Here is a 19,212-nt window from a genome sequence, read left to right on the forward strand (position 1 = left end):
CAGCGCGAAACGTTGGGCAAGTTTCCTTACTCCACATGGAACACCTCTGTTTCTCTAGCAGTAAGTAGAAACCAGGTTGTTAGTCAATTGGCAGATCGCTTTTCCAGGGGTAATAATTCCTTCCTCCCCCCCAAAATAATAAATTGGTAACTTCAAACCACGACTGTTTGTGGGACATTGCTACGTGCAATTGGCTGCCTTTGTGGAGTCCTGTGGTTCAGTGGTTAGAGCACTCGCTTTGCAAGCGAGAGACCTGAGTTCAATTCCAGGCAGGGCAAAACCTTGGGTAAGTTTCCTTACTCCACACGCCTAATAATAATCCCTCCAAAAAACAAAAACAATAATAAATTGGTCATTTTCAATCTACGACTGTTTGTGGGACATTGCTGTGCGCAATTGGCTGCCGCGTTTGCCCACAAATATACAGTCAATTCACTTTACAGTGTGTTCTGTGAAGCGCTTTGGGACGTCCTCCTGACGTGAAAAGCGCTATATCAAATGCAAGGATTATTATTATTATTATTATTATTTGTTTCGCCCACAAAATATGCAGTCAATTCAGTTCACCGTTTATTCTGTGAAGCGCTTTGAGATGTCTTGAAGACGTGATAAGGCGTTCTATCCAGTGCAAGGATTATTATTGTTATTATCCTCAATTTTCTCTATTTCTGTGCTTGTCAATTTTGTCCCTCCACAAGAGGGCAGTGGAAAGAAACAAGAAAGAACATGTGTTGGATTTGCAGAGGGAGTCTGAATGTATGATGCTGGTATTTTCTATCCCCCCTGGTGCCTCTTCATTTTGGTCAACCCTTTAAGCATGACAAGTCGTGGGAGGCAGATGATAGTTGAAACATCTTTGTTCCCCTCAAACAGCCCTATGCCATTTCCTACTGCATGAAGCAGCTTAACCTTTGAGCAGTGTTCAACTCTATGAGCAGGGGCAAGTGCTCTTCTTTCACAGTGCTAGTCAAGATGGGCAGCCTTCACAGCAAATAGCAGGCAGATGTGCCTTCACCCTGCCCAGTGGCAGTAATGCAGTGTACACGCAGAATATACGAAGGAGAAGGGTATAAGAGATGTGCAAGTATACTGGCCAACCATTCCCCAAATGAAATAATTGATCATTCACTTCACTGGTGTTTGTGGACATTGCAGTGCGCAAATTGGCCACCACATTGATTTAGACGCAAAAACACTTTTTGAGAATTGTAATTGCATATTTATTACTCTGTAAAATAATATTGCAGTAACTTTAAACAAAGAAACTGTATAAAGCCATCACTGCACGTGACAGTACCTGTAATGTACTTTGAGATGTTTGGCATGATAAGGCACTATAAAAATAGAGCTTCTTTATAATGTTGGTGCTACTCCAGCATGACCCCTGCTGCCTTTCTAATAGGCACTAAACCAGGTTAAAAATCTGTTTTGTGCATATGCAGGCTACTAACTTTGAATTACTCTACATTGCATAGCTCTGCTAAGCATGGTAAAGTTACACAATTTTAAGGAGCATTTAATCAAAAGCACATTAGCCTTCTCCTAGCTCACTTCTCCAACATAAAGCTTAGAATAAGCAGTACAGCTTTGTCACTAGATCTCAGTATTGCTGGATGCTTTGATTCTGCTGTTAATCCAGGAAAGGTACTTTTTGGAAAGTCGTGTGTAAACACCAGGTTTCTTAGGTTTTCCGCAACCATCTCCGAAAGAAACGATTCCTCTGAACACTCTCTTGCATATCAGTGGACCACCTGAATCTCCCTGAAAAAGAAATAATAAAAGTATATTTCAAGCATATATGGGAAACCATAAACATTACACAGAGAAGTATTTACCATGTAGATATCTGCACTTTTTGGGCAATTCGTCTGTTATAAGCATTTTGAGACGTCTCAAAGATGTGATAAGGCACTATATCAAATCCAAGGATAATTATTATTATTAATATAAGAAACAACTGATTTTCATTGGGAAGTTTATATAGCAATCTGCTGATGAAATTGTGCAACCTATAGGCAGAACCAAGGAATTTACAGCACAAATTAATGCCACTTGGCCCATCATAGCTCCATCAGCTTGATTTGGGATCAGGATAAGTCAGGCAACTTCTAAGATAATGATTCTGTCACACAGTCATGAATTGTATTGTATATTGTATTCTCCCAGTGTCCTGGCCAACAATCCCCGTGATTAAAAATTGGTTGAACATTTCATGGTTGTTTGTGGGACATTACCATGTGCAAATTGTCTGCTGCATTTGCCTCAAAATACACAGTCATTACACTTCATCACTATATTTAATGCAAGAATTATCATTATTATTATTATTACATATTTTTAAAACAAATAACAATATTCTTTAATGGGAGCCCCCAAAGTTTCTTGCATCCTGATCACAGCCAATAAGGTCATGTCAGGCTTGTCTAGACCCTTCCTCCCATCTATCTGAGTATTCTCCATCACAGGCTCTTTTGTGTCAAAATACAATTTTCAGATCTACAATGATGAATATCAATCAGGTTGTAATAGCTATTACAATCAAGACCATTACAACCGATTGATATTCATTCTCAGATTTAGACTGTTGTACATTCTATGTAATATGTAATAAAAATAGAATTGTCAAACATATTTGATGTACACAGTATTAGACTGCACCGGTTTGACATGAGATGAGGTACAATTACAATACCTCCATGTAGAGGATCACTACAACACTTTATTCACTTTACTGTTGCATCCTTCTGATCTTTGGTTTTAGTTGCTAACTCCGAATTTTCTTTTACAATTCTTTAGCCAAGGGATAGGTTGAACTTAGCTAATTAGATTTTTAAAATATTAGATTTTATTTTTTTAAATTCTTTTTCTCTTTTGGATTGCTCCACGTCACACACATACTAACTAAGCAGATAACCTGAAGCCCTGCTACAGCTTAGAACAGACCCATCTCTCCCAGTGCCCAGTCTCCAAGGGAATGAGATTGGTTGATTGACTGTGTTTGAATCAGTATGAGCCTTGTCCTCTATCGCTTGACACAGCCTCTTTGGATCTTTAAACACTGCACCTCTGCACCATGGAAGTCATTTTACCAGTGTCTGAGTTCAGTTCTCTGTTTCAGAATGTTGTGCACCTGACAGACACTCACCTGACAGGCATCTTTTCCTCCTCGTTTATCACCAGCACATAGCATATCATCAGTTATTTGGGAATTATTTTTGTAATATTCTGAACACTTTTTCCTGTCTATGATAGTTATGTTCACTTCCTGCAGCATATCAGAGGGTTGAGAGTTTCCAGCTGCTGTAATCCCCCAACCAGCAACATTACACTTGGTTCCAACTTTGACATCATCTCCAGATTTAGGTAACGGCAAGAAATTTACAAAACTATTAGGCTTTGCTTTAGATTTAAGCTGCAATAAAAGATAACTTTTATTAAAAAGATATACTAAATAGTGAAAGATCATTTGTTTTTAAAACATTATTAACACACTATTAAAATACATTTTTAAATTAAAGAACCCCTATGGTGGAGCGGGTCGCCCCAGCTCCACCATGCACAAGATCCAGTTGATTCAAAACTCCAACTCCCGCATAATCACCAGAGCACTAAACTCTGTCTCCCCATTACACCAGTTTTAGCCAGGCTCCACTGGCTCCCTGGGCCTGAACGGATCGATTTCAAGATCCTCACACCCGTTTTCAAATCCCTTCATGCCCTGGGACCTCCCTACCTCTCCGACCTGCTTACACCCAACTCACTGCCTCTGCTCTGCTCGACTGGCTCCAGCTTTCTGCATGTCTCTCGTGCTCTCCGTTCCACCATTGGTGGCCACGCTTTTAGCCACTATACCCCAAAGCTCTGGAACACTCTTCCTCTATCCCTCCACCTTACCCCTTTATTCCCCATCTTCAGCTCATGCCTAAAGACCTTCCTCTTCGACCGTTTCTACAGTCACCACCCCCTCCCCTGGTTTGTGTCGTGCTCCACCATTGTCAAGTGCTCTGAGATGCTACCTTGAGTGAGGGGCAAGGTATACAAATGTAAGTTGTTTTATTATTGAAAAGAAAGTGCAAATTAATATAAGTACTTGTCGTTCGGAAACATTTTGTTGTTTGGAAGGATAGTATGGAATCAAAATTGAATCATTCATAATTCGAGACTTGCCCAAGGTTTCGCCTTGCTGGGAATCGAAGACAGGCATCTCGCTGGAGGTTCAAATTGCAGTATACCCAGGTATACTGCAATTTGGACCTCCTGTGTCTAATTATTTTAACCTGAGGAACTGATTTTTTTGATATTTGCCATAATTAGAAACACAGTCAATACCTTACCTTCAGAAGCATGATATCATTTTTTTGTTGTTTGTGGTTAAAAGATGGATATACGATCATATCTTTGATGATGAATATTTGCTTTCCTTTTTCTTTTTTTGAAAGTGAGAGAGCTCCAAGGACCACTTGTTTTTTTCCCATGAGTTCCCTGGAGAGAAATGCCAACAAAATGAATTTAACTACATTCGCAGCAGGAACATGAGAAATCACACGTTCAGGGAAATCTCCCTTTGTCTATGATGAAATACGTATTTTCTCCACGGAGAGATGCACCTAGTTCACCTAATCCTGGAAAGTACAATATATTAGGCTCAGTTTCACAAGAGCCAAGGCAATGGAACCCCAAATAAAGTGTTATTCTGCTGCTGGAGTTTAACCAGCTAAATCCATGCAATTTACCATTGCAAACACTGACTGGTGAGCTTCTTGCTGTTCGTCCAATTCATCCAGTTTGTCCTACCATTAGCACTTTGGTTTGTAGGATTAGGAGGAGTCAAGTGGAAGGATCCCGGCCCCCAGTGACGAGTCTGTGGTTCCAAGTCCCGTTGTTCCAACATATGTTGACAAACCAGTGTCTTGGAGTACTGTAGATATACTTGGCTCAGGAACTAGATTACTGAAATCACCAGAGCTGGTCTACTGGATTCCAATATTCCATTGTCAGGTGTGTTATCGTGAAGCTATCTCAGCCACAAAAAGACCCAGCATGTTCCCCACCCCTCATTTAGGATCATGGAAATCAGGCTGCACTGGAAAGGTCATTGCAGTCTATCTGTCTGCTCTCAATCTTTTGAAGAATCTCATGCCTATTCTCATGCCCCAAAAACTATTTCTTTGCTAATCTAGGAATATACTGGACTGGTACAATTAATGTAACTGAAACCATAATATAGTTTCTGTTTGAAGCAGCAAGTTCTCAGGTTTTACTAGATTATCATTTCCCCCCATAAACTATTACTTTAAATTGCTGCACAAAGTAATATTGCGGATCAGACTTACATTTTACAATGTGCTGCAGTCAGGATCCAGTTGGGTTTGATCAAAGCTCCTCCACATACATGTGTGAATCGTTTCCGTGTTTTGTTAAAAGCCTGAATAGATGCCATGTAAGGTTTTGAATGAGATCTAACCTTACTTCCTCCAATAATTTCCACACAATCATCTATAATGATAAAAGATAAATAAAAAGCATCCTGATACAATAACAACTTGCATTTGTATAGCACTCTTCAAACAGGGTAGGATTTTGAAACGCTGAATACTACAGAGATCACATAATTTGAAAGCAATTTCTAAGCTAGGGGTACATTGAACAACATTTTACCAGAAGCAAAAATATATTTAAATATCTTCCTTATTAGCTATATTAGTTCCGTGGAGACCTGTAGCTCAGTGATTAAAGCACTTGCCTTGCAAGTGAGAGACCTGGGTTTGATTCCCAGCAGGGTGAAATGTTGGGAAAGTTTCCTTATTCCACACGCCTGATAATAATCCCTCAAAAAAAAATAATAAATTGGTCTCTTCAATCCACAATCTTTTGTGGGATACTGTTGTGTGTAATTGGGTGCTGCATTTCGCCCACAAAATATACAACCAATTGACTTTACAGTATATTCTGTGAAGCACTTTGAGACAACAACAAAATTACATTTGTATAGCGCCTTTCATGTTAAGAGGACGTCCCAAGGCGCTGGGTGGGGGTCGGGGGAGAATGGAGGACAGAGTGGAAGCAAGGAGATCAAAAGCACAGTTGAAGAGCAGGGTCTTGAAGCGGGTCTTGAAGGTGGTAAGTGAGGGGCGAGGCGGAGGAACGGCGGGATGGAGTTGATGTCTAACAGACATTCTTCAGGACAGCAGTGGTCCTGGAGTCAAGGGTGGAGGCAGAGAGGTAGAGTTGGGTATCATCTGCATACATCCGGGTCTGGCCTCCTCTTCATCCCCCGAGTCCTCCGTTCCACCCTCGGTGGCTGTACCTTCAGCCACTATGTCCCGAGGCTCTGGCATTTCCTTCCGCACTCCCTTCGCCTCGCCCCCTCTCTTCCTATTTTCAGATCTCTGCTGAAGACCTTTCTCTTCGACCGCGCCTTTGGTCACCTTCCTCCCCATCCCCCTGGCTCGGCGCCCGGATCTGTTGCTGTAAAGCGCTCTGAGACACCGTCCGGCATGGAGGGCGCTATATAAATCCAAGTTGTTATTGGAAGTTGACCACATGTCTACGGATGATGTCACCAAAGGGGAGTAAATAGATATTGAAGAGGAGGGGACCAAGGGCAGAGCCCTGAGGAACACCACATGAGACAGTCCGGGGTCTAGAGGAGAAGCCGTTTGAGGAGATGAAATGCAGGCAGTGTGAGAGGTACGATCTGAGACGTCAGATAAAGACGTGAAATGCGCCATATCAATGCAAAGATTATTATCTTTATCTTCATTTTGAGTTTCACCCACAATATACAGTCAATTCACTTTAGGGTATATTCTGGGAAGCACTTTGAGACATCTCAAAGACACAAAAAGGCACTATATCAAATGCAACGATTATTATTAAATATCTTCATTTTTATAGTGAGTTAACAGTGTTGTCTGCTTTATTTATTGCAGTAAAGCTTTATTTTCACTATAAAGCAACTAAGAAAGGATACTTTCTTTGAGCAGGATTATCACCCAGAAATGTTAATGCAAATGCAAGGATTATCATTATCAGAATCAGATCTAATTTGGGAATGTATTTCATAGAGTATTTGTCTCCAAACTTTAGACTGGAAGAGTTATGGGGGAAGTTAGTAGAAACATTTTCACACAAAAACAGGTATTAGAACCTCATTGCCACAAAATAATTATTTGATTAATTATTGATGCTAAAAAGGATTAGCATAAACATCTCAATATCCTAAGTATCTACCATATAGTTGTAATAACAGTTTTCAGTTGAATACCTTCTGGCTTATACAAATAAACATTTTTTGTTATTTTACAAGGTTCATTAGAAAGGAATGAATGCCCACAAAATGAGTTTAAATGTATTCTCGGCGAGAACATACAAAAAGCATGAAAATGATAATGAGTTCATGAAAGATACTCTTTCCATGTTACAAGATAACTTTAACTAAAACTGCTAGTCATAGACTATCACTTTACTTACAGCCTGGTGTTAGAGTGAACAAAATTGTCACAGAACTGAGCAAAACCTCAAGCAACATGTTCACCACAGTTGTACGAGTGAGTGCGGGCTGAGTGAGTGCGCTCTCTATTTATAAGACAGGTAGCAGGATGCAGTATGGTCAGATTTAGTTTAATGACTTTGAGTATTTCTTAGAGTTAACAAGAACACATTTATTGGAAGTCTAATCCCATATCTAAAACATCAAGAGTTTGTAATGCTGAAATCAGGAGAGATTCTAAAAGGCATGTGAATCATGCAAGTGTGATTTCAGAGGAGAGGGAGAGAAAGAAAAAGATTTAGAATCAAAGCAAAAAAAATTATAAATTATATTTATATCAAACTATAATCATCAAATTATATCAAGTAGATGTAAAATCCTTAATAGTTTTAACTGATGCTATAACAAACCTGAAGTGGATTTCACTGTATCACTGTAATACCTGAGTAGAAATGTGCTGCACATGGGTTCAACATGCAGCTTACATTTAGAAATTTGTAAAGTAAAACAAAATCAAGATCACAAGATTGGTTTGGACGAAGGCCCTTCGACTTTCCGATCCCATCCTTTCAGAACACCCATCCTACTGTTGCCCCATTACAGGATCAAGCTGTTTTTTAAATGAATCCAGTGTCATGGCCTTAACCAACCTTCCTGGCAACCTGTCTATAACACTCTGAGTAAAGAAAAACTTCTTGGTCAGTCCTGAAATTGATTAGGAATGTACCTGGATTGCCGACAACGTAAATCATAAACATTCAGAACAGTGGAGGGTTAGGAAATCCTTTTGTGGCACATCTGAATAACTCTTAAGTGATACATTACCAATTACTAACTTTAAACCATGGGTTAGAGGAAACTGTCCTCAATGTTGTGGAGTCCTGTAGCTCAGTGGTTAGAGCACTCGCTTTGCAAGCGAGAGACCTGAGTTCAATTCCAGGCAGGTCAGGGCGAAACCTTGGGCAAGTTTCCTTACTCCACACGCCTAATAATAATCCCTCCAAAACTAAAAACAATAATAAATTGGTCATTTTCAATCTACGACTGTTTGTGGGACATTGCTGTGCGCAATTGGCTGCCGCGTTCGCCCTCAAATATACAGTCAATTCACTTTACAGTATATTCTGTGAAGCGCTTTGGGATGTCCTCCCGACGTGAAAAGCGCTATATCAAATGCAAGGATTATTATTATTATTATAATGTTAGTAAAGTGTCACCTTGTGGAGATAATTGAATATGACAACAGCTCTTTTATGTACCTCTGTTTTGCAGACACTGGAAATCTAAATTAAAGCAAGAATATGGGAATCGATATTTGGTCAGTTGGTCACTATTTGGAGAAAAATAGTTTATTATTTCAGGCAAAACTGTTTATGTTGTGTAACTCCCCTAGTGGGTCAATGATAAAGGCTATATAACTAAGCTATACAGACCAGAAGGTTGCTGATTTGATTCCTGGTGAGTGCTGAGTTCGTGGATCTCAGTCAGTGCATCATTTGGGATGTACAATTGGTCTCAGTGACCCACAGAGAAATATCAACCAGAGTTCCTTCTCCTTGTTGTTATCCTGTCCACTATGCTGGACCATGTGTGTGGCTATTGATTGAGAACAAGATTGGACTTGTCTGTGATGTCGAATATCGCACTGACATTCAATCATTCAGCTCACACATGAAGAACGGTGAGGGACTATTGAGCAGGCTGCCATTGGAGAAACCGCAGTCAAGCACAAATCCAAAAAGGAGGAGAAAAACAAGTAAATAAGCATATTTACCCCTTGTCAGCCCCACATTAACCAGCGTCATCAACCTTTCCATAACCTTTGGAATTGTACATCTCCTTTCAAAATTACTATCTTCACCCTTTCCAAATTTGCCACCAGCTTGAATTTCCATCATTCACTCATCGCTCCTCTTCCCCCCCCTCCCCCCCCCCCCACCACCACGCCCCACAAACCCCCCCCAGCACAGCCTGGATCTGACACTACGGGCGCGGACGTGTGTACGTGTGGGCGCGGATTTACTGCACTGAAGCTGTGTGACAGCATTGGAGTTTGAGAGGCATTACACCCCAATTCCTATCCCTCCCTCTCTCTCTCTCTCTCTCTCTCTCTCTCACACGCTCACACTCTCTCTCACACGCTCACACTCTCACACACACTCTATTTCTCACACACAGCCTGTCACGTACACACACACACACGCACACCATCTCTCACGCTCTCGTCCTCTCTTTCTCACCCACTCGCTCTCATTGTGGAGTCCTGTAGCTCAGTGGTTAGAGCACTCGCTTTGCAAGTGAGAGACCTGAGTTCAATTCCAGGCAGAGGGCGAAACCTCGGGCAAGTTTCCTTACTCCACACAGAGCCTAATAATAATCCCTCCAAAACCCAAAACAATAATAAATTGGTCATTTTCAATCTACAACTGTTTGTGGGACATTGCTGTGCGCAATTGGCTGCCGCGTTCACCCACAAATATACAGTCAATTCACTTTACAGTGTGTTCTGTGAAGCGCTTTGGGACGTCCTCCCGACGTGAAAAGCGCTATATCAAATGCAAGGATTATTATTATTATTATTATTATCACTCCTTGTTTGAGACTTTTCATTTTGGTGTTCAACCTGCTCCTGACACTGAGTTAACCTTATCTCTCCTCATCCTCCTCAACCTCTCTGCAGCCTCAAACTATCTAGAAACACCTTTTGCTGACCACAGGAATCACTTTGACAGGAAATATGCTGTGAAGAGGAAGCCAATAATAGTTAACCATATTTACTACACAATAGACACCAAGGATCACTAGAAAAAGCATATGGCAGCAGATTCAAAAGCATTGCTTGCTTCATAATAAAATAAAGAATCCTTAGATTTGACATAGCAGCAGGAGGCCATCACAAAACGATTCACAGGATATACTGTAAAGTGTAGTAACTATGTTTGCTGTAGGTAACCGTAGTAGCAAATATGACAAATGATATTCTATGCATCTGTTCCAGGACTCCCTCTGTCTTCTTGTCCTCCTTGACCTCTCTGCTGCCTTCGACACTTTCGACTGTTCTGTCCACCTCCGAATCCTCTCCTCTCAGCTCAACCTTCACAAATCTGTCTTTGACTGGTTCAAATCTTACCTTTCGCACTGTCTCCACTTTGTCTGCACAAACCGCTTCTCCTCCAGCCCCCGCACCGTCTTGCGTGATGTTCCTCAGGGCTCTGTCCTCAGTCCTCTCATCAGTAACCTGTACATGTCACCTCTCGGTGACATTTTCCGCAGACCTGGAGTCAACTTCCACCCAACTCTATCTCTCTACCTCCACCCTCGACTCCAGAATGTCTGTCAGACATCAAGTCCTGAATGAGAGGTAACTTTCTCTAGTTGAATGTCAACAAGTCCGAGGCCCTCCTGATTGGCTCCCGTCAGCACCTCCACACTTCAGACCCTGGCAGCATCACCATTCATGGATGCACACTCCACCTCATTAAGCCAGTCCAGAACCTTGGCATCTTGTTGACCCTAAACAGTCCTTTCCACCCAACATTGGTATCATGACCCGCTCTGCCTTCCCCCACCTCCGCAACATCACCCACCTCTGCTACTGCCTCTCCCCTCAGACCGTTGAAACCCTCATCCATGCATTTATTACATCCAGATTTGACTATGCCAACTCTCTGCTTGTCGGCCTTCCCAACTCCTCCCTCCACAAGCTGCAGGTCATCCAGAACTCGTGGCTTCTCCCACACCAGGTTCCATGACCCTATCACCCCCACCCTTGCCTGGCTCCACTGGCTCCCCATCCCGCAGACAATAGAGTTCAAAATCCTCGTCCTCTCCTTCAAAGTCCTGCACGGCCTTGCTCCTTGCTACCTCTGTGACCTGCTAACTCCACATTGACCTGTCTGCTCCTTCTGCTTAGCAGGTTCCGGCCTGCTCCACATCCCTCGCCAACCTTCCCCACAATCGTCAGTCGGGCCTTCAGTCTCTCTGCTCCCAGCTACCTCCAGGTGGGTGCCAAGCCCTCCTGATCCCAACCCCCTTTTTGAGTCCCAATCCCAAGTGGCTTGGGTCATTCTCCCGACATGAAAGGCACTATACAAATGTGATTTGTTGTTGTGTGAACACAGCAATGTCCCACAAACAGTATGAAGTGAATAACCCTTCTCTTTTGGAATAATAATTGATCTTTAATGTTCACCTGATCAGGCAGATAGTACATCAAGTTAAAATTTCATCTGAAGGATGGCATTTCCAACAGTACAGCATACCCCCAGGACTGCACTGGACTATCATATTAGATAATATGAGTTCAAAGTCCTGGCATGGGCTTGAACCCACAACCTTCTGACTTAAAGATAAAAGTGATACCAACTGAGCCAGGTTTACACATAGTGACCTTTATTATCTAAAAGAAACGTCAAAATACTGCAGATGATTGAAATCTGAAATAAAAACAGAAGTCAATGGGAACATTCAGCAGGTCAGGCAGCATCTATGGCGAGAGGAAAGTGAGTTAATGTTTCAGGTCGATGATCTTCTGACAAAATGCCTGAAACATTAACTCATTTTCTTCTCTCCATAGATGCTGAGTCTTCCCAGCGACTTCTGTTTTTATTTTGACCTTTACTATCTGCCTGTTAGTTCTCAATCTAGTTATCTGGAGTGCACAGCTTATTTGATTATGAAATAGTAGCTTTGCAATAATGTATACTAATTTTCTTTCCATGCAATGCAGTACCAAACTGTACCTAATACTCTCCAGGATTAGGTGAACATAATCCCTCCAGGACTACGTTTACACAAGAACATTTCCATGCATAGGTGGAATTCTCGGATTGGTTTGTATAGTCTTGAGCAAGGTCATGGGTTTTGTCATGTGTTAAGACATCCAGCTAACCAAAGCAAAATGGAAAGTAGCAGCCGACTATACCACACACCATTTCCTCAGCCATTTCAACTGTCCAGAGAATGAAAACAAATCTATCAGTGTTGATACAAGTCCCTAGAAGCATTTATCATGAGTCACAGCACTTTCAGGGTGTATTTAAGGCCCTGAATTAAGTCAGGATGTCCACATTTCAGATGGAGGTGCTGATAGAGGGCTTGGTAGGCAAAAGTTTTAAAGTAACAGCGACACGATGGACCTGAAGGTAGGAAATTTGGAAATTTCTCACTCTAAGATGAATACCTCTCAGAGATTCTTTTGGGCTAGAATTCCATCCAGTCTTAAACTGTTTTGTCTTAAAATGTAAGATTGTGCAGAATTAAACATTTGGTCTTAATTTGGAAACTGGTTTTCCATAGTTCTTAACAACTATCCTCCAATTCAAGATTGAGTTTAAGAATTTTCCACAATTCTGGGTGATCTTGAATTTTAAGATAATCTTTATCTCTGAGACTGGGAAGAGCATTGGAGCAGAGAAATCTTCTGATTCAGACATTATATCAAAGCCTGGAGATATTTCCCTCAGAGTCACAGTCACCTCCTCAGAACATTGTCCAATTTGCCTTACCCACCACTCCACCACCCATTGCCTCCGTTCGGCCGGCTCTGACCTCCTGTTCGTCCCTCACTCCCTCTGCTCCACCATAGGTGGTCGTGCTTTCAGCCACAACGCCCCGAAGCTTGGGAACTCCCTCTCTCAATCCCTCCACCTTGCCCCTCCCTCCCCACTTTCAAATCCCATCTAAAGACCTTCTATTTTGATTGTGTTTACAGTCACCTCCTCGTACCATCTCCCCCTGGCTTGGGGGTCAGACTCCACCACTGTCAAGCTCCCTGGGACACTACCCCGCATGAAGGGCACTATATAAATGCAGGTTGTTGTTGTCAACTCATGTTCGTTATTCAAATCACATTGGACAACACTGTTTATGAGTTATGTCTTTATTGTACCTTGTGAACTGGGCACTTTTTGACTGGCTTGATTCTCAGTACATAACCCTAGCTTTCCGAAACAAATTAGCTTATGCTGCAGCACACATCATGGAAATATTAAACTACCTATGAAGCAACAGAGTTGATGCATTGAAGAAATGAACCAGATTACAATAGATTATTCTCAAAAGATTATCAAGTTGCAACCTATAGTTCATTACATCTAAACAATTTCACTTTCAAACATTCAATAACATAAATTGCCAGAAAATCACTCATTCATATGTTATAGGACAAGTGCTGACAGAGTGAAAGCAAGAAACAATTCATTCTGGAGGCAGTGCAATAGTATGGAAAGGCTTTGTTTGGGTGCACAGGTTAATCCATTGTCATGTTATGAGTTGTAACCCTGATTTTATCATTTATCCAGCGGAGATTGTTCTTGGATAATCGGGTATAAATGCCAGGTTTGTTGCGAAGTGCACATTCATCTCCTCCACCTATAATTATGCCACAGTACACTTTTTTCCTAAACATTTTAGTTTGACAAATTAATGGTCCACCCGAATCTCCCTGAAACAAAACAAGGAAAAAATTCTTAACATAATAAAGACAAGAGTTCACATATTGCCATCTTTATACAGCTGAAAGTGAGGCAATATTGTTGGTAGAAAGCTTAATAATAATAATGATACTTTCATTTCATTTAGCGTCTTATCACATCATCGAGAAGTCTCAAAGCACTTCACAGAATATACTGCAAAGTGAATTGACTGTTGATTTTGTGAGCGAGCTTGATTTATACTTGCTCCATATCATTTCTGAGCACCAAATTTCAGAGTTTTTGTAAGGGTGAAATACAGTAAACTTCCCATAAGTCGTATCAATTGGGTCCATACATTTAATATGACTTATGCAAAGTATGAGTGATGTCAAACTTGCTAGAATATGAACTCTTGAATGGAACTTGGGCAGATGTATGACGGAGTCAATTAGACGATTTATACAGATCTGACTTATGCAAGTTTTACTGTAACTTTTTAAAACAACAATTTCATCAAAATTCTTAGTCTAAAAACTCTCAGGCATTCCAATAACCAGTTTCAACTTTCCCATCAAGGAAACAATGGGGAGCAGAGGCCTTAGCAACTTGTTTCACTGAGGTTATACTCAATGGCGCAAATTGATGTGTTTCTCAAATCACCTCCTTTAAAATCAGTGCTTAGACATGTGAATTACAGGGTTTAGCATTTATATGAATAGGCACTATTGTTGTTAGACTTATTTTATGAAACTTAAGCACAATTAATTTAGCAAAGAACCTCAATGGTGTTAACAACCATTTACATTTACATTTAAAATTATTTAAACACAAATTCATAACAGGTATGGAGCCTCTAACATCAAGAGGACGTTCCATAGCACTTCACAGGCTTTACTGTAACATGGAGTGTTTTGTACATTAGTACATTTGTCTGAATAAACATTGTAATGTAATGCAACAGCCACAGTTGTGAATAGCAAATAGACATTGCAACAACTGGAGCCATAAAACAGCAACCTCAAAGCATGAACTTTTGAAGTGAAACAACAATTGGCTTTGTCACTGAATGAATCTTATAATAATAATAAAAATACTTGCATTTAATATAGCGCCTTATCACGTCGTTGAGACACCTCAAAGCGCTTCACAGAATATATTGTAATGTGGAGTGACTGTATTTTGTGGGCGAAATGTCTTGCACAAATTTCACTTTTAGGGTCCAGGAATTTACAGCTAAAATAATCAAAATCTAGTAATAATGTATTACTTACCAAACATGAATCTTTTCTATATTTTTTATCACCAGCACATAACATTTCCTCTGTTATCAAAGGATCGCCATTATAACACACTTCACTGTTGCAGACCTTCCTGTCCATTATTTCTATATTCACTTTCTTTAGAGTATCAGAAGGTGTTGTACTTCGTGGATTAGTTATTCCCCATCCTGCAATACTGCACTTGGTTTTAGGTTTGATATCTTCTGTCGATTTTGGAAGCTTCAGCGTTGACACATACTTGTTCAGAACAGCTTCATGAGACAACTGTGACATATTAAGCAAAGAATAGCATTTGTTTATAACTGTTAGTGCTGAGTAAGAAACAAGCAGTAGAATACTGTTGTTGCACAACCTACGTCCTTTGTGGACTAGATTTGGGCAGCCTCAAATGAGCTCTCAGTAAACTAGGCTGAGAGCACAAAGTTGTCTTTAATTTGGTATTAAATGGCACAACATTAACAATACGAGTGAGACTGGATGGCATTCTGGTGCAACAGAGGGCGCACTTTTTGCATGTTAGTACACGGATATTAATTACAGGTTAATTACACTGCTTCATCCAACAATTGGCTACACACAGAACAATCCCACACAGGAGAGATAAGATTCATTTGGTTAAGATCCATTACATTTATCGCTAACTTTTATTTGATTATTTGGGGCATAAGATTTATTTAGATCTGTTTGATTACATATTCTAGGAAACCCTAAACTTCCGCCAAGTCTAATAATAATAATAATCCTTGCATTTGATATAGCGCTTTTCACGTCGGGAGGATGGCCCAAAGCGCTTCACAGAACACACTGTAAAGTGAATTGACTGTATATTTGTGGGCGAACGCGGCAGCCAATTGCGCACAGCAATGTCCCACAAACAGTCGTAGATTGAATATGACCAATTTATTATTGTTTTTGGTTTTGGAGGGATTATTATTATTAGGCGTGTGGAGTAAGGAAACTTGCCCAAGGTTTTGCCCTGCCTGGAATTGAACTCAGATCTCTCACTTGCAAAGCGAGTGCTCTAACCACTGAGCTACAGGACTCCACTGTAAGCTTTTACAACCATTTTATTTTAAAATGTAAGATGGTACAGAGTTAAGCAAAATTCTTAAATTCTATGTTCATTTGGAAGACGATCCTTTTTTAAGAACAGCAGAAAACCAGCTTGCAAATTATGACTGAATTTAAGAATTTCCCACAATTTTCCATCGTGTAAAATTTTAAGACTATACGGTTGGTTTTTCAGGTCATAATTGGATGGAATTTCAGGCCTGAGACTCAGTCAACAACATTTAAAATGGAATAGGGTAAAAACTTTGAAAAGAAAAAATATATAAAAGAGTAGTGGGGAAAAGAATGAGGATTTGGGTTTGGAGTAGATGGCTAGAGTGGGTGAGCTAGCAACAGCTTAAGCTTAATTGATCAAATATCTCCTTATTATCCTGTAATTTCTTGGATCCTATTGTGTTCTGGTATTCTGAATTGGCCCACAGTTAACGTGGTGGTGGGTGGGGAGCTGGGGGTTATAATCGTACTAACAGTAGCAACAGCAGGGCGAAACCTTGGGCAAGTTTCCTTACTCCACACGCCTAATAATAATCCCTCCAAAACAAATCAATAATAAATTGGTCATTTTCAACCACGACTGTTTGTGGGACACTGCTGTGCGCAATTGGCTGCCACGTTTTGCCCACAAATATACAGTCAATTCACTTTACAGCATATTCTGTGAAGCGCTTTGAGACGTTGAGAAGACGTGAACAGCGCTATATCAAATGCAAGGGTTATTATTATTATTATTATTATTATCAGCTTTTCAATCTTAAAGTGTCCTGTGAGAAAATCAAGCCCCATCAAACTGCCCCAGTTGGGTTCTCTGTGCTCTGGCGTTGTAAGCCATCGCCCAATCACAGATTCTTACCGGATCGAACTTTAGTTACCTGTAATAGCATGATGTCGTGCCTAAGCAAATGGAAATCTTTATGAGGTACAACCTGCACGACTTTCAATAACTGTTCCTTCTTTCCCGTTCTGTTAGAAAGTGAATGAGCCCCGAGAAGTACTTCAATGCGTTTGTGCATTATATTTCTGCAATTGTAAAAAGAAATTGAGCAGTTGAAAATGCAGCCGCAGATTCACGTTCATGTGGTCTCTGGCCTCATTGTACGCGATTGCTCGTGGCTGTCTTCATAAGCCTGAAGTGACACTGAGTGATAAAAGAGTAAATATTAGACAATAATAAATGAGATGGTATGTGCCTATTGCAGCGATTTCCAAATTTGTGGGAGCAGGGATCAGACCAAGTGATAAACCGACCCACTAACAGCTAAAATTCAGAAATATTAACTGAAATTTTTTTAAGGGCATGATTCTTTGATCATTATTAATCTCACCTACCTGGGCAGGTCAGCATATTTTATTTTTCATTGGGTAGCAATTCCCATGCTAAACTCACACGGTGAGTGTACAACCATTGACAATTCACCCCAGACCTTTATTCCACATCAGACAGTATATTTCCTCACACAGCTTTCAGGGAAAACTAGGGGCTTAAGCTAAACAAAATGAAATTTTATCCCAACAACAACAACAACTTGCACTTATATAGAGCTCTCCAAGTAGGGTAGCGTCTCAGAGTGCTTAACGGTGGCTGACGCCAAGCCGGAAGGGAGGGAGGTGGCCGTAAGTACGTTCGACACTTTAACATCAGAGCTAATTGGGTTTAAAATTAATCTTACATTTAAATAAGATTATACACAGGAAGAGTAAGCAGGTTTTTAGAGGTATTTAAAATCAACTCCCGCACCCCGACATCGTTGGGAAATTCTTATGGACTTCATAGCCTGACTAGCCCATGGTTTAATGTATGACTTCCATCTGGAACCATAGAAATACATGCAACACAGAAGAAGGCTATTCCGTCCATTGGGTCTGTGCTGGTTCTTTGAAAGAACAATGCATTCAGTCCCATTTACTTGCCTTTTTTCCGTACTCCTGCAAATTATTTATTTTCAGATATCTATCCAGCTACTTCCTTATCAAGACTGCTTATAAAAAACACTGTCTAGTAGTGGTATTGCATTAGAGCATCAGCCTAGATTATGTCAAATTGCTTCACAGGATCTACTGTAAAGTGCAGTGACTGTGTATTTGTCGGCAAAATGCCTTGGGTGGGGCTTAAATCTACAACTTTCTGATCAAGAGTTTTGCCAATTGAATCAAACTAATACTTAAATGATAGTAATTTCTGACAGAACAGATGATAGGTATTTTATTAATGGTCACTGAGTTATTTTTTACAAAAGGTAAATCTTAAGCAATGAAGGAAAATAAAGGGCAACAAGGTTGTTCTGACTAAATGAATCACTTTTAAAGCATCAAAGATGAATTTCAACAAATATTGTAATCTGTAATATTACTTTAAAATCACACCTGCACAATAGGGAATAAGAGAAACAAAGTGACTTACAGTGAACAGTGTGCTGCAGTCAGTATCCATTCAGGTGTGATCAAAGCTCCTCCACATTTATGATTTCCATCTACCTGAATAGATGCCATGTATGGTCTTGAGTGAGGTTTAACATCTTGACCTCCGATGATCTCCATGCAAATATCTATGGCAGGCAATAATAAATAAACAATAAATACGAAATGGTCAGCTCATAGAAAAATTGCTAGTTAACATAAAATTAGATCTGTTCTATACTTACAGCCTTGCAAGGCCAGGAAAATTATTTTAAAGGCAAGGATCACCATATTAATAACATCCATCATCTTCTTACTTGCATCAAAAAGAAGTGTAGTTTCATTTTAAGGTGTTTTCAGAAGGATGTGGTGACACTTCATCCTACAGAGCATAACACACTGATGTGGAAGGTTTACAGACTTGTGATATGTGTGATCATTTTGGAGTGAAATTAGCTGCGTTTTTTAAAGCGTTTGAGTTGACTGAAAACGTTATGAAATGCCACTAATTTACTTCTTATATGGTTTGGTTGAATATTTACGAAATTATTCTTCCCAA

General features: G+C 40.3%; 1 protein-coding gene across 1 annotated transcript; it reads right to left on the reverse strand.

The window, feature by feature from the left end:
* Positions 1-1,289: 1,289 nt before the first annotated feature.
* LOC103177879 (transmembrane protease serine 9) lies at positions 1,290-18,977 on the reverse strand. The gene is made up of 10 exons (XM_042331853.1): positions 18,899-18,977; positions 18,658-18,802; positions 17,129-17,276; positions 15,180-15,452; positions 13,751-13,937; positions 7,474-7,578; positions 5,334-5,496; positions 4,335-4,482; positions 3,146-3,412; positions 1,290-1,761 (listed from the first exon to the last, which is right to left on the reverse strand). Exons 1-10 carry the CDS (start codon positions 18,960-18,962, stop codon positions 1,594-1,596), a joined length of 1,668 nt encoding a protein of 555 aa, XP_042187787.1. The 5' UTR covers positions 18,963-18,977; the 3' UTR covers positions 1,290-1,593.
* Positions 18,978-19,212: the final 235 nt, after the last annotated feature.

The sequence above is a fragment of the Callorhinchus milii genome, unplaced genomic scaffold, assembly GCF_018977255.1.
Source record: "Callorhinchus milii isolate IMCB2004 unplaced genomic scaffold, IMCB_Cmil_1.0 Scaffold1, whole genome shotgun sequence".
NCBI lineage: Eukaryota > Metazoa > Chordata > Chondrichthyes > Chimaeriformes > Callorhinchidae > Callorhinchus > Callorhinchus milii.